Genomic DNA, 16,192 nt, shown 5'->3' with positions numbered 1-16,192 from the left:
TAGCCCTTTTCAGACTTCAAAGTGATGAGAAAATTCCAGGTACTGAAAGCTCATGAGACCATAAAGCCTAGCCTGAACCAACATGCACAGACCCAATCCTTTCATTTGAGAAAAATCTTTGATGCTTCTCATGTTCCACTAGACAATGAGAACTAGGAACAAAACCCAGCCAGTTCAGTGCAGCACAAACAACTTTTATGGTAACTGCTGTGCTCCCTGGGAACTGGCAGGTCAGGTGTATAAATCCCACTTGTCCCAGGATAAAGCAGGAAGCAGAGGGGCAGGGCAGCAACTGGTAGGGATCAACCAAAAGGGAAAAGATCACACCTTAATGAAGTGAGTACCAACAAGACTTACAGTATGATTAACATTCCTCTAGATACTCTTCTTTATATCCCAAAGGTTTTCCTCCTCACTAGCTTACCAACTATTACCAAGTGTCCATGGAAAAAAAGATTAGATGATTTTTCTTATTAACATATAGTGTATTATTAGTCCCAGGGGTACAGGTCTGTGAATCGCCAGGTTTACACACTTCACAGCACTCACCATAGCACAAACCTTCCCCAATGTCCATAACCCCACCACTCACTTCCTACCCCCCCACCCCTCAACCCCCAGCAAGGATTAGATGATTTTTAAAGGAGCTTCTGGACTTCTCCAAATCTTCTATTTCTCCTTCATAAGAGGAGGGATCAAATTATTCCTTCTTGCTCTGAGGTGGTGACACCAAACTGGAGGACTCTCATTTTTTGGCTTAAGACACATACACACACACACACACACACACACACACACACACACGTGTACACACACAGACAAGACACAAACACAGACATCTCAGAAGGTTTCATTCTTGCTGTTGTTTCCATCTGCCTTTTATTTTATTAGGAAAACTTTGTAAGGGTCAAGAAGAAGAGCAGGAGCTAGACCTAGGTTTGAAACCTGGTTCTGTGTCCTTGGGCAAATTATTAAACCTCTCTGAACTTGTCCCTTAATCTTTAAAAAGAGGATAACCACCTTCCTTACAGGATTACCAAGAAGATGAAGAGAAATAACTTAATGGTTGTGAAAATACCTCCTGCGGTGCCTGGCACTTAGTTGGCAACTGAAAGCTTTTCTTTTTTTCCTTCATGTATATCTAGAGAGTTGGCTAGGGAAAGGGTTGAGTTGAATTACACTAACCTCTAAGATCTGTAGGAAATGTTTTCAAAACAAATTCAACAAACGTTTTCTACGTGCCCGTGTGCAAGACAAAGACTAGGTCATGAACTTCTGGGGCCCTTGGTGAGTAGTCATGGAGTGTAAGAGACAAGGATGTGTACAGAAATAACACATGTCAGAGAGGGACAAACTAGGTGCTGAGAGCAGCGCAAATTTGGTAGAGTAATAAGACACTTGGTAGAGAAACAAATGAGACAGATGGTTCCTGTGGCTTTCTAGCGCTCAGGTTCTCCTTTCCAGCCATAAGTCTCCTTAACTGTGAATGAATAGGCATTTTCTTATCTGGGAGAAGGCATTTTCTTATCAGAGAACTGGTTAACCAATTAATATGTTCCCAAACAGCAGTTCACTACCCATTGTCAATGATATGGTGAAAAAACCAACTACTTTCGAGTCCTTATAACTGGACAATGGTGTCCTAAGCATATGCGAGCATGAATTAATAGAATATAAAGATCTGTAAGATGAAGACTCATACTGAAGGACTATTACTATTCCCATTTTATGAAGATGAAGCTGAAAAGCTCAACTAACAAGTGTTAGAGCTGGGTTTAGACCCAGGTCTACTAACTACAAAGTCTATATGTTTAACTATATTTTAGATTTTCTTTCCTAGAATAAAGAAATTATAGGCAGAAAGACTTGACGATAAAATGCCAAGGTAGATGCTCAAGGAATACTCACTCTAATAAAACTAGGTGATGGTTTCATGTTCTAGCTCCTGCTGGGTATATATTAATAGGTCAAAAGAGTCTAATTCTTTTTACTATATAAACAAAGGTTAAGAATGAGAAGGTTGATAGGCTTGTAAAAGAATCCTAGAGCTCCAGGTCCTCTCACTGAAATGCCAAAGTGATACAGCACCCCTTCCTAATATGCCCCTGAACCCTAGCCCTTTCCAGGTTTGCACTGACCAAAAGCCAGCTCTGCAATGGTAATAAGCTCAGTCTCCAGAAGACATTGTAAACCTAACAGAGCCCTTTGAACATGATGGGTTTCTTGTTAGCTTTAAAACTTTGTGGTCCTCTTGGACTCTGTGTTGCTCCCTCCATCCCATATCCATGGTATCCAAATCACCCTGTCCTGCCCAACATGAGGTAATTCCTATGGTCTGTGCCTTCTTTTTTCTTTTAATTTTTAATTTTTTATAAACATATAATATATTTTTATCCCCAGGGGTACAGGTCTGTGAATCGCCAGGTTTACACGCTTCACAGCACTCACCAAAGCACATACCCTCCCCAATGTCCATAACCCCACCCCCCTTCTCCCAACCCCCCTCCTCCCAGCAACCCTCAGTTTGTTTTATGAGATTAAGAGTCACTTATGGTGGGGCCCCTGGGTGGCTCAGTGGGTTAAGCCTCTGCCTTCGGCTCGGGTCATGATCCCAGGGTCCTGGGATCGAGCCCCGAGTCGGGCTCTCTGCTCAACAGGGAGCCGGCTTCCCCTTCTCTCTCTCTCTCTGTCTGCCTCTGTGCCTACTTGTGATCTCTCTCTGTCAAATAAATAAATAAAATCTTAAAAAAAAAAAAAAAAGAGTCACTTATGGTTTGTCTCCCTCCCAATCCCATCTTGTTCCATTTATTCTTCTCCTACCCGCTTAAGCCCCCGTGTTGCATCACCACTTCCTCATATCAGGGAGATCATATGATAGTTGTCTTTCTCCGCTTGACTTATTTCGCTAAGCATGATACGCTCTAGTTCCATCCACATTGTCCCAAATGGCAAGATTTCATTTCTTTTGATGGCTGCATAGTATTCCATTGTGTGTATATACCACATCCTCTTTATCCATTCATCTGTTGATGGATATCTAGGTTCTTTCCATAGTTTGGCTATTGTGGACATTACTGCTATAAACATTCGGATTGGTCTGTGCCTTCTTCCTCATTCCTGTCACTAACACCTAAGCTCAGGGCTCACTGTACCCACCTCCAGATTAATGCCTTCCTCAGCCTTGTCCAATCCATCATGCCCACCAATGTCAGATATACAGTCTAAAAATAAAATACATCATGACTCTCCCACCCTCTAAACCTATGGTCTCTACAAATTTCGCAAGTCTAGCATTAAACTCTGCACAGCATTAAACTCAGCTTTATCTTTCACTTTCTATAATTTCCCCATTTGTGCATTCTGGCCTCTACCATACATATCAATTCACTCTCCCTTGTGAAAACCTTGAAACTTGCCCAGCTATGCATCCTACTTCCAGTTTCTTCCCTACCAGGATATCATACCCCACTCCACCCTCCACACCACTTTTAATCTACCTAAAACTTCACAAATTTTACCTCAAATTTTGGTCAGCATTTCCTGACCAGATCTGGTAGCCACCCTGGATATCTTGCTTTTCTTCAAACATGCCAAGCACATTCCTGGCTCAGGGCCATGCCTCATTTCCTTTTATTCCCTCTGCCGAAAACGTTCCTCCCACAGAGATCCAAATAGCTCACTCCCTTGCTTCATTTCTCACTTAGATGTCATTAACCAGGGAGTCTTCCCTGACCTCCCACTATCCCTATGACTTTATCCTACTTTCTTTCTCTTTGGAGCTTTTATCACTGATGTTTAATATTCATATATTTACATATTGTCTATCTCTCCCAACAGAACATACTCTCCATTAAGGAAGGGATTTGGTCTGTTTAGTTTCTTGCTGGTTCCACCAGGGCCTAGAAATGCTTGGCATATAGTAAGAATTCAATATATATTTGTTGGGATAGATATATGAATAGAGTTCTCCCCTACCTTTGAAATTCTATAATGTTATCACATATAGGCTTTCTTTCTTTCTTTAAGATATTTAATTTGACAGAGAGAGAGATAGTGAAAGGGACAAACCACATATTATTCATTTCCACAAATATTTATTACGGACTTTTTATGTGCCAGGCTCTTTACCTCAAGCAGCTAGAGTATCAGAAAGAGCACTGGAGGAGAAATCCTAGGTTAGCCCTGTCTCTACCATTAATTGAGTGACCCTTGACAAATCCATTTTTCTCCCTGGGTTTCTTCACATGTAAAACAAGGAGAGTTACATTATCTCAAGTCTCTCCTGGCTCTAGTATCTGTTAAAATTTATAAAGGTAAAACATGGCCCAGTTCAATGCCTTAGACATCACAGGTACTCAGTAAATATTTGGTTTCTTTGTTGTTGATTCTCCTGTTACAGAGGAATCTGAGTATTCTTGGAATAGTTTAGACAGAACAAGTAAAAGTTTAAGCCCCACTTCCTTCTCTGACTCCACGGGACAACGTCATTCTGGTGTTTGTGATAATAAAGGATTCTGGTGTTTGTGAGAGAACAAAGCACTGAATTTGAAGTTGGAAAATATGAACTCTGACCACTGCCATTTATTTGGCTACAGAACCTTGAACAAGTCATTTCTGAGCCTGAGTCTCCCCACACATTTAAAAAAAAAAAGTCATATTGGCCTACTCTCAACTCCTCAAAGGCACCTTTTTATGCTGTTACGTCTACTTGGAATGTTCTCTGCCCTTTTTTTTTTTTTTTTTAAGATTTTATTTATTTATTTGACAGAGAGAGATCACAAGTAGGCAGAGAGGCAGGCAGAGAGAGAGAGGAAGCAGACTCCCTGCTGAGCAGAGAGCCCAATGAGGGACTTAATCCCAGGACCCTGAGATCATGACCTGAGCCGAAGGCAGCGGCTTAACCCACTGAGCCACCCAGGCGCCCTCTCTGCCCTTTCTTTGTTGGACTACTTTCTACTTATCCTCAAGGACCAGCATAAATTTGCTTTATTCACTCTCCAATCCCTTACTCTTACAACATTTACCTCCATTGTTTCTCTCAATTATTATAGCATTTATTTCCATTGTTACCTCAATTATTTACTATCTGTTTCTAGAACTGTAACCATCACAAAGGCAAGGACTGTGTCCATTATACTACTTTATAGTAGTATATATAGTCCATTATAGCCCATTATTCTACTCAGCACTTGGTTAAGTGCATGGCATAGAAGTATCCAACAAATATTTTCATGGACAAATGTCTAAATTAATGCACCTAGACACTTTAATACCTCTAGAAAGCTTTTGGTTCACTCAGAGCATCTAATAAACACTATCACCCTCTAGAATCTTTTACAAGTTTCTGTGAATCAAGGTTCAAAACAGGGAATGTACACAGAGGTTAGAAAAGTCACTGGAAATCATTTGAGTTGGAGAACTCTGGAAGCTAAAAAAATCAGAGAAAGGGACAGGGGATATTTATACCCCAGCCCTCTTGCTCCAGAAGCCTATTATCAAGAATGAGAAGAAAAATCCCATGCTTCCATGGTGAGGAAGTGACCCACTGGTGGCCTGGTCCTTGTATTCAGGATGGAGGAAGTGACTGTCCACAAGCTGAAAGCCAGGAAGTGGGGGCAGATATCCAAGGCAGCCTCCCTCCTCCACCATTCCCTCCTGCCACCTCTAGAAATCTTCTGGACGCTGACCCTGGTCAACCTAGAGGCTAGGCCACCCACACAGGTGGCTGGGAAACATAGCCAACAGAAAGTCCTGGTGTAGGGAGGACAGGGCAGAAGGGCAGGAAGCTGTAGGGTGGTGTGTGAGGTGACTGGGAAGGGACTGCAGGCCTGGCTAACCTAACTCTAAAGCGACCATTCACCTCTGGACAACTCTTCCTTCCAAGAGTGGTTTGGCCACATTTCTCTCTTGTCTCAGAGAGGCCAAAGGAGGACCCAGTTCCCATGGAGGCCCCAGAACCCTACGGAATAATGCTTCAAACTCTCTCTAACCTCTAATCCGTTTCCTAAACGCCAAGGGAGCCCACGCTCCGGGTTGTGGCAAAGGACCAGGGGTCACAGGCACCAAGATATCCGCGAGAAGCCTTGGATCCGGTCAGAGAAGTCATACTATCCACCATTTTCCACAGAAAACGCAGAAACCAGGGTAACTCTCGATCCTCTTATAACTGCCCCGAACCCTGAAGATCCCGCCCTCCCCATATTCCACATATCCCTCACGCCAAGGGAACCCAGACCCCCAGCTTTCTTAGAGTTTTAATTTGAGGGCTTGTGATCACCACAAGAAAAGCTGGCCCCCTGACAGAGCCAGCATCTTTTCCTTCAGAGACCTCAACTCTCAGGGAGCCTCCCAACCCCCCTGCTCCTTGGAGCCTTCTGTCTCCGGTCCTCCAATTCTCGAAGCCCCACAACCTCTTCGCGGAGTGTTATGCTCATTCCCCCCAATTCTGCTAAGGAGCGGGAACCCACGGGAGTCCACTCAGCCCGAAACCCCCGAGGCTGCCAGCTCCCTTCAGGCGTTTTGGGCCCGGGCTTCCGAGATAACGGCGGGACAGGACGGGGAGGCCCTTCCTTACCCGCCTGCGCGGCCATGGTCCCGGGACGCGGAAATGGGGAAGTGGCGGGGACCGCAGCCGCTCCTCTCCGATCCCGCAGCCAGCCGCTTCAGGCGCCGGAGGAACTCAGCCCCGGGCGCAAGCGGGATGCATCGCCTACGGCGCCCGGGGAGGACCAAACCGCACCTGGCACCGGGGTCCGCCCGCCGACACCCCGCCCCGCCCCACCCCGCCCCGCCCCCGGGGCCAGGCCCCGCCCCCTGGCTTGGGCTCTATGGGGACCCTGACGCCTCCTACTGCGACCGGCGGGAGCTGGTAAAGGTGGTTGTCAAAGGCCCTGAGCTGGCTCCTCAGGAGAGTCCTCAGGACTCCCTGGTGGTCTCATCAGAGGACCTTTAGTCCATTTTACAGATGCGGGCAGGCTAGGACCTGAGGGAACAAGTTTAACTGCCTTGAAATGGCTCAGCTCATTAGAAGCAAAAGTGAGATAGGAACCCAGGTCTCCAAACTCCCAGGCAAAAGCTCTTTCCAGTAGAGTGTTTGGGACCAAGAATATGTATGAAGGGATGCCTGACTGGCTGAGTCAGTAGAGCATGTGACTCTTGATCTCAAGGTTGTAAATTTGAAACCCCACGTTGGGTGTAGAGATGGCTTAAAAATAAAAAAACTAAAAAAAATGAATATGGATAAGATAGCCCACAAAACTTAGGAGTCTGAGGGTGGACTTTTCTTAGAAGCTTCCAGCTCAGAGAAGACACTTATCTGCACCACTATGAGTAAACTGGCACCCAGTAGACAATCTCTAGGTCAAAGATGGAACGAAAGTGGTGCAACCAGCATTCCAGGGGCAGATCCTTCTTGAAGCCAAATAGGTATATAAATGAATCCAGCATACCAGATCTTCCAGTTTTTCAAGATAAGTCAAAACTCCAGGTATTTAGGTGAATTTTCCCACTTTTTAAATGTTAATAACATTTGGAAATTTTTTAAGCCATGTAGACAAAAGGAAACACTTGTGGAGTGGATTTGCCCTGCTGGCTCCTCTTTGTGGAGGAGAGAGCAGTGGAAAAGGAGTTAGAACAGAAGACTGGTTCCTGGCAGCTGTTAGCTGGCTGAGGGATCTTGAGAACCACTTCCCTTCATTGGGCTTAGTAAGGAACTGAGGTCTTCCACGTGACAAAGGATGGACTACATCAGCTGGACCTGCAGTCCCTCCCATCTAATTCTCTGGTACTGGATGTTTGGCAGCTGTCATTTCCTCTAATTGGATTTAGGTCATGGGAAAAGTGTCCAAATAACCAGGAAGAGGCAGGGATGGGGCTCAAGGAAATGGATCATGTCCTACCAAGGACAAAGTTCAATCCTGCTGTATCTGATTCCAGCACTTGAGTAAGCAAAGGTGAGCACCATTCTCTTTCTTGCTGCCCTCTACAATCCAAACTGGATGCAGGTCAGTTGGTTCTCCTCTGGGTGTGGCAGGTGGCTCCTGAAGTCCAGAGTGTGGAGAAAGTGCTGAGGGGGAGAAAGTGCTGAGGAGGGGATGTGCCTGAGTTCCTTTAATTCCTGGGAACCTCCAGTGGTTGGTTTTTACAGTTTGAGGAAATCTCTGGATTATAACAGCCACAGGATTGTGTGTTGAATTAAAGTGACAGATGACAAGCCACCTGTAGCTAGCATAAAGAAAGCAGGGATTCTATTTATCCTATACGTGCAAAAAAGTCATGCTGTGTTGCCAGGCTCACGGGCACTGACAGCCTTGAGACCAAGACCCCTGTTTGTCCCCTTTCCTTTGCCCCATAGCAACACAGTCAGGTCTGTCTCTACTCCCTCCTCTCTCATTCCACTTCCTTCCCACCTCCAGCCTCCAGGTGTTCCCTAACAGTGAGTGCAGGGATAACCAACTCCCCCTAGTTCCCTCCAAGTAAGTTTAGGTATTTTTTGAGAAACACAAATTGAAATATAAAGAAAGAAAGTAATCTATAGAAATGGTACAACCAAGAGATAGCATTCCAATATAGATCCAAAGAATAGTCCCAAATCACTTGTGAACTTCAGGGGAACTTCTGGAGGTCAGAAAAGCCCTGTGTAGGGAGAAGATGGGGTTTTCTAGTGCTCAAGTCACCTGTTCAGGTTGATTACCTGACCATAGTTTGGTCAGTCCCTGAGGCCAGAGCCTGCTGACTGATTCACAGTCAACTCTTTGGACCTATAGAAATGAGAAACCTGGACACTGAAAACCACCTTAAGGTTCAGACTCTGCCTCTCAAAAACCTTCAATAGCTCCTTGTTGCCAACAAAATAAAGGCCAAACCAGACCCTCATGAGTGAACTACATCTCACTTTGCAGCCTTCTCTCCCTACTGTCTTTACTCCAGAACTCTTTTTCCTGAATACATTCTGCCCTTGTACCACTCTGCCAATCCTATAACCCCTCCATGTTCTCTGTAATTTTATTGCCCTATTCTACCCAGAAATGCACTCGTCTCTAAATGCTTAACACATTATTTTGAATTATGTCATTTTACAAACCCTGTAAATTAATAAAAATCCACACTGATAGCCCCATTAGCCACAAGGGGCTATGTAAGTTAAAATGAAATAGAACTGAAAATTAAGTTCCTCAGTCCACTGTCCATGTTTCATGTGCTTGCTATGTATGCCTAGTGGTTACTGTGTTGGACAATGCAGATAGAGAACATCTCCATCATGGCAGAAAATTCTGTTGGACAGTACTGTTTTTAGACAATGATCAGGACGGGCTGTTAACATCACAAAGAAGGACCACCAGGCATTATGTGCCTCCTGAAATGATGCAACAAGAAGTATACACTACCATTTATGACACAGTTGTACCAAAAAACAAGTCTGAATCTGGTCAAACTTCTGGATCTAACAAGCAATTTATAGGAAATATAAAAGGAGGAGGAGCTTCTTAACACCACAGTGATACATGTAGCAAAACACTGAAGCTGTGGGAAAAATCAACAGGACAAATGAACTGGTTTCTTTTGCAGATAAACTACCAAGAAAAAAGAAAAGAGGGAACGTATGGCTGTAAGAGAGACTGAAGAGAAATCTGATACCAGGGTATGGATCTGATTTGGATCTCAGTGCAAGCAAACTGAACAAAAATGTTGAGACAGGGGTGCCTGGGTGGCTCAGTGGGATAAAGCCTCTGCCTTCGGCTCAGGTCATGATCCCAGGGTCCTGGGATTGAGCCCCGCATCGGGCTCTCTGCTCAGCAGGGAACCTGCTTCCCCCTCTCTCTGCCTGCCTCTCTGCCTACTTACGAGCTCTGTCAAGTAAATAAATAAAATCTTAAAAAAAAAAAAGTTGAGACAACTAGGAAGACTTGAGCAATGATTAGATATATGATGACATTTAGGAATTATTGTTAATTTTTTTAAGGTACATTAAATAGTATTTTGGTTATGTTTTTAAAAAATCCTTACCACTGAGATGCATATTTAAAATACTTAATGAAAAAATAAAATATCTAATAGATGGCATAGGACTAGGATTCCCTTCAAAATAGTCCAGGCAGGAGAGAGGAAGCAGTGTGAGGGTGGTGATGAAACAGGATTGGACACAAGTTGATTATTGGGGTTGGGTCATTGGTACATAGAGGCTTAACTGTCCTGTTCTACTTCAGTGTAGGTTTTGTTTTCCATTCCTTATTGGGCTCAGAAGTTCTTGGAAATCCCTCACCTTTGCATTTTCTACCAAATCTTGGTGCTACTCAACTTGCTAACTCTTAGGTCAAAGTGGAAGAGAAGGAGAAAAGAGACATTTTCAGAGGGATGACCTACAGCTCTGGTGTTCTGGGGAGCCTGAGGCTAGGCCAGGTTTGTAACCTCACTATTTTCCATCTCATCTGTGCTACTGAGGAACCTCAGGAAACTGCACAGCCACTGTTCTAGGTGGCCAGGGGCCCATCTGCCCCCTTGCAGAACATGTGGAGATACAGACACTGAATAACCTGTCATTGTCCTCAAGGTTCTGACTCTCCACAAGCTAAGCTCCATCATGGTAGCCTGCAAGCTTAGGAATTCCATACACTTGTCAGGACCAGGACCGTCAGATGGGTCACACCTTGGGCAGGGCTGTGTATGAAGCACTTCTCCTCTCTAATTGTTGATGGCTACCTGAGCCTTTGCTCCTCAATGTGACATTCTCACGTATGCAGGGTTGTTTCTCAGAGGCCGGACCAGTGTGACTACTCCCCATTCCATTCATGCCCCACCCCACCTGCCCTTACCCAGACAAGTCCACAACTCACAGTAATGTAAAACCATTTGTTTAATTCTAAATCAAATCACTTTCACAACAGTGAAAATTAGTGACTGGTTAGGGTGTGCCACTGTACATGGCGTCATTCTCTGACTGTGGGTGGGACCTGGTCCTAATCCACAAAGGTGGCAGAAGGGGGTGGAGGCCAAGAACATAGACAACACACAAAAGAAAGGAAAACTGCCTTGGTAGAGGGGCAACGTGGTGAACCTGCAGAGGGGTGGTGGGAAGGGGGTTTCCTGTTGGGGCTGGGCCAGCAGTCCCAAGTTAGCTCTCCTGCCCTAGCTCCCGATAGAAGCTGAGTGGGGACCTAGAAAGTTCAAAATCAAAGGGCACATGACAAACCTGGCTTTGCTTACAGGTTCCTGGGATGCCTTTGCTGGTGGAGTTCTCCTGGGCTTACTACTTTGTTAGAGTCCAAGTGATTTCTCTTCCTATCCACAACCCTTCTTTTTAAACTTTTCTTCTTTCTGGAAACCCATTTCTGGTTGAGCCCATCTGACGGAAGTCCTCTCTCTCTCACCACTAGGTGGGGCTACCACACTGAGCGATCCCACCAATTCACTTGTGCTGAGAATTCAGGACATCCCCCTCCCCGCAACTTTCCCAACTTTGGGGATTTCCAGGAGGTGATTAAAGAGGCAAAAAAACCACTCATGAGTGGGTGTCCCAAGGTTTAAAATCCATCAGGGACACTAAAGCTGGTGGCTTAGTCCTACCAAATGAATTTGGCAAACCAACCACCTATTCAATACTTACATTTTGTCTGATTAAACACTGAAATCTGGTACTGACAGGTACAGAGGGGAAGGGGTGGGGCCTGTGGAGAGGACAGTAGGACCTCTCTCATCTTCCTTAAGGTCTTGGTTTCCACATGCTATGCAGAGCCACATCTGGAAAAAACCATTAGGTGGGGCTTTCTACCACTTGTTGGCTATGGCTGCAGGTGAGCTAGGAGCAGTGCGGATGGAAAAGTGATAGAGAGACCTCCAAAGGCTGTCCATTTCCCTCCATCTCTGGACTCTCCTGGAAGAGACTGGATTTCTAGGAAGAGGTCTGACCAGAGTGTGAACCATTCTACAATTAGACTGTCCTCCTGCCTGGAATCACTCCCTCAATCAGATTCTGAGGAAAAAGTTTATGAAATGGAAAAAAAACAAGTCAAGGGCTTGGGAAGATGATTCCCCCTGGAAATTTCCTGGGGAAGACCACACCGTATCATCATGCCAAGATTCTCTAAGCCCTGCTGCTTGGCTTTAGAAATCATCAGGAGTTGCCTGCTCCGCAGTTCCATGCTTCTCTGGCTTTAGCACACACGCAAGGAGTTTTCAGGGGTATCCACCCAAACCAGGGTTACATGTGGGTCTCCTCACTCCTGCCTCTTCATAAAGGACAATCTGGCTTCTGGGAAGATGGTCTTCAACATGCAGCTGAGCTGACTTGACAAAGCATTCCACTGGATGCACCCAGAGTTTCTGTAGCCTTGGGGACAGGGCTGCTTGTTCAGCTGTTCCTGCAGCAGAGCTCCAAATCCCACCAGAGTCCCACTGGCAGGTCTTTCCTAATGTGCAGCAGTCAGTCCCAGCTTCAGCAGTAGTCTCCACTGTGGGTCCTCTGGCAGATGTGCATACTTTGGGAGGGAAAGATGATGGGAAATCTGTGACTGAAGCCACATGTCTCTGGGGATAATCTACTCCAAGAAACCAGGAGGTCATTCAAGCCACTCTCTGGAGCCAAAGAGACTGAGCATGGCTCAGAGCCAACGCAAGATCTTTGGATCTCTGATTAATTCTAATTAGTTAGCAGCTAATTAATTAGCTGCTGCAATTATGATCGTCACAGAACAGCAATTTCTTGCATTTCTGCTCAGGAGGAGGAGACAGGGTAGAGCAGCACTGGGATATGGGGGAAAACCTCTATATGAGGAGTCCACTGATTTTGGGAGGCCACTTACCAAGGGGTATTTAAAGAGATGAAACAAAGTTTCTATTTGGTTCACCCCTTTGTTTTCCTAGTATCAAACTCAGGTGAAATTATACTGACAGTTTCTCTCTTCCTGCCTCTTCCTTGTGCAGAGTCAGGACCTGCTGAGCTGGCTGGAACAGGACTTGAGGGTGTAACTCATGAGACATGATTCAATGCCAAGGACTGAGGTTATAGCAGGGTGTTTACAGCAGTGGCCATACTCTAAAGTCCTTGACAACTGGTCTTGAGTCCCTAAGCTCTGATGGAGAAGCAAAACTCCTTGATGTGTTACTGACACCACCGATTCCAGGGGTCAGGATTAGCCAGGAAGCCAAACATCAAGAGTGGGTGTGGCATGTCACCAGTCCAGAGGCCCTGCCATGGATGTAGGCTGGGAGCTAGGCAATCAGGAGCCAGAACATGATCACTAGGGCCACAAACAGGAAGAGGCGTGACAGGAACTGCTCATCCACATACTGGGGTGTTCCAGGGACAGCTGCAGAGACAGGAGGGAAAAGAGAGGCTGTCAGAACGCTGCAGCTGTGCACAGTGCTGCCCAACTGGGCCAGAAGTTGAGAGCATCAATCTTCATCTCCTTATAGCAGAACTGCAGAGAGCCCCACACAGTGTGTCTTCCTTTTCCAGAGGAGAGGAAGTAGAGCCCCAGAGGGAAGCAGTGACTTGTCTTGCCTATCACACAGCAAACTAGGGGCAGAGCTAGGCTTCCACTCCTCCCTGCTTTGAGAAAAGCTCCTAGGTAGCTGTCCAGACATTGGGGAAAGGAGAGTAAGAAATCTATATCCAGAATGGGAAAGTTTTATCAAATATGACAAAGGAAAACTGTAATCGTGGCAAGGAGATAAAGAGATCCAGAGTCCAGCCGACTGTAGAACTCTCTTTACCTAAGGAACCCAGGGTGAACCCTGAAGCAAGAAGGGAAGCAAGCTGCCAAGGGTTCTTGCTGCCTCCATAGTGCCCTGTCCCTCATTCAGGGAAGAGCACATCCTGCCCTTTGGCATCTCCTTTGAGAAAATGCATAAATGAAGGAGAAGCCTTTGAGGTAGAGGAGGTAAAGAAGGGCATTCCAAGATCTCTTGGGGCTGTACTATTCTCCAGGTAGGTGCTCTGATGATTCATGCAGGGTGTCAGTCAACAAAGACTTGTACTCATTGCCTGCAATGTGCCAAGCACCAGGATAGGGGGTGAGGAAAATTCCTGGGATGACCCAGAAATAGGTTTCAGTCCATAAGAGCCTAAGCTCCTGACCAGGAACCACACATTGATCCCTTCTACACCACACACTGTGCCCAGCACACAGGAGGTTCCAATGAGTGCAAGTAGAGCTCAAATGACCTCAGCACCTCTGCAGACTCCATGGTAAGGATCTTGGCACAAGTGCCAGATTAAGACAAAATACAGAACACCCACCTTGCTGCTGGCAAGGTGCAGCTGGCACCTTTAAACTGGCTGGAGAGAAAGGTAGTAGCAGATAACAGACCTAGAAAGGGAGAAAGGGGGCTGGTCCCAAGCCCCACATGTATCCTGAGGGAAGCTGGACAGAGATACCAGAGAATAGAAAGGCCTTGAATCCTGGTGGGTTGCCTCACTCCTTTCTGTCCCTAAATGGGACATGCACAGGGCTAGGCTTTTCTTTAGCTAGGTATCCTGGGTCTTTAATTAGGTATCCTAGGTATCATTTTATTCTTTTCATCTTATAGGCACAGAGTAGGTCTTGGGAAACATACTGAACATTTTCTGATTGTAAAACAGAGCTAAACAAACACTCATCCCACAGGCTTATGGTGAGGATCCCCTGCATTTGTGATGACAAGCACTTTGAACATGCCTAAGTAGGCAATATACATTATCATGACTACCAGTAATCTGAAAAGAGTTCACATTTTGAAAAGGCTGACTGACCAAGCAGTGACAGTTATCTGTAATCTGCATACTAATGAATTCCAAATAGCCTTCAAGCAGAATTATCAAGGAAATAGGGTCTCACCTGGAGGAGGCCGCCCATCATTTATGTTAAATGCTGTGGCAAATATCCCAAAAGGAAATGCCCCAATTCCAAAAGACATCTGGAAGCCACCATCTCCAAATCCAAAACCTTGAAATCCCTGTATGGAAGAAATGCAATTCAGAACAAGCAACCTGTCAAACATGTCACCCACAGGTGGCACCTGCCTCTCCTCCCTACCCTCTGCCACCTGTTTCCAAGGGAGATATTTTTTCCTTCCATTTAGACTGCAAGGCAGAGGAACCCTGGTGGGCCCTCTGCCCTCCTGGCCTGCAAGGGGTCCAGCTAAGGAATTGTGAATGCCAGAAAGGACTGGCTCTGGTCCAAAGTAAAACAATCTGCTGGTGCAAGTTAGGGTTCTTAGAGCACCATGTTTTTTCCCAGAAGCCCACCCTAGTCAATAAAATTTTCTACATGCTTTAATAACATACATCTTATATATATATATATATATATATATTGCATATATATGAGAAATATAACGAGCAAAACTGGCAACAACCCCTATACCTAATTACAAGGGAACATCGGAACAAGCGGCACATTGCTGATAATAGCAAAAAAAAAGTGGAACCCTAATTAACCAACAATGGAGGTCATGATCAAAATCTTGATACACACTCTCTAAAGACCATCATGCTGACTATGCGACAACACAGAAAAACTCCTGTGACCAAGCTACCAGACAAAACTGAACACTATGGTCACAAGTACATGCCAACATGCAGGTATGGGAACAAGATATAAACAGGTATTTTCCCTCAGTTTTAATATTTTTAAGAATTTAAAAAACACAAGACAATTTTTTTCTGATTATTTTCATACATATGCTTGTTATAAGAAACTTACACATGAGAAGAATAATTGACGTAAAAAGTCAAAGATCTCCTTATTCACCATCTTCATGGTGTATCATCCTCAGCTTTCCCCCTCCTTCTCCCACCCTCAACTTTCCCCTATACCACATCATCTTTCATATGAAAAGACTTAGTAGGAATTCTAACACTGTGAAAAAGTAACCCATTTTCTATCTTGACCAAGGTTGCAGATAGTGGAGGGGGTAGAGTTTAGACCAGAAACTAGGTCAATATGATCTGAAAACCCATGCTCTTAATTACTGTGCACATCTTATTAAATCTTCTCTCCTCCCCCACATCCCTAAGTAGATATTTAGAGCAAATGATTAAAAAATAATAAGTAGAGGGCGCCTGGGTGGCTCAGTGGGTTAAGCCGCTGCCTTCGGCTCAGGTCATGATCTCAGGGTCCTGGGATCGAGTCCCGCATCGGGCTCTCTGCTCAGCAGGGAGCCTGCTTCCTCCTCTCTCTCTCTCTGCCTGCCTCTCTGCCTACTTGTGCCCTCT

General features: G+C 45.2%; 2 protein-coding genes across 3 annotated transcripts in view; both read right to left on the bottom strand.

Moving 5' to 3' along the window:
* Positions 1-6,747, bottom strand: part of LIMK2 (LIM domain kinase 2) — a 61,630-nt gene extending 54,883 nt beyond the window's left edge. The window contains exon 1 of the mRNA XM_059408859.1: positions 6,575-6,747. Within this exon, the coding sequence (XP_059264842.1) occupies positions 6,575-6,590 (16 nt within the window). The 5' untranslated portion in view covers positions 6,591-6,747. The remainder of the gene's footprint in view (positions 1-6,574) is intronic.
* A 4,087-nt stretch (positions 6,748-10,834) lies between these two features.
* The window catches only part of RNF185 (ring finger protein 185), a 39,659-nt gene continuing 34,301 nt past the window's right edge, over positions 10,835-16,192 (bottom strand). For both annotated transcript variants that reach the window (XM_059408858.1, XM_059408856.1), the window contains 2 exons: positions 14,814-14,931; positions 10,835-13,304 (listed from right to left, as the gene is read on the bottom strand). In XM_059408858.1, the coding sequence (XP_059264841.1) occupies positions 13,207-13,304; positions 14,814-14,931 (216 nt within the window). In that variant the 3' untranslated portion in view covers positions 10,835-13,206. The remainder of the gene's footprint in view (positions 13,305-14,813; positions 14,932-16,192) is intronic.

The sequence above is a fragment of the Mustela nigripes genome, chromosome 8, assembly GCF_022355385.1.
Source record: "Mustela nigripes isolate SB6536 chromosome 8, MUSNIG.SB6536, whole genome shotgun sequence".
Lineage (NCBI taxonomy): Eukaryota > Metazoa > Chordata > Mammalia > Carnivora > Mustelidae > Mustela > Mustela nigripes.
The sequence above is the reverse complement of the archived record's forward strand: the minus strand, read 5'-3'. Positions and strand labels throughout refer to the sequence as shown.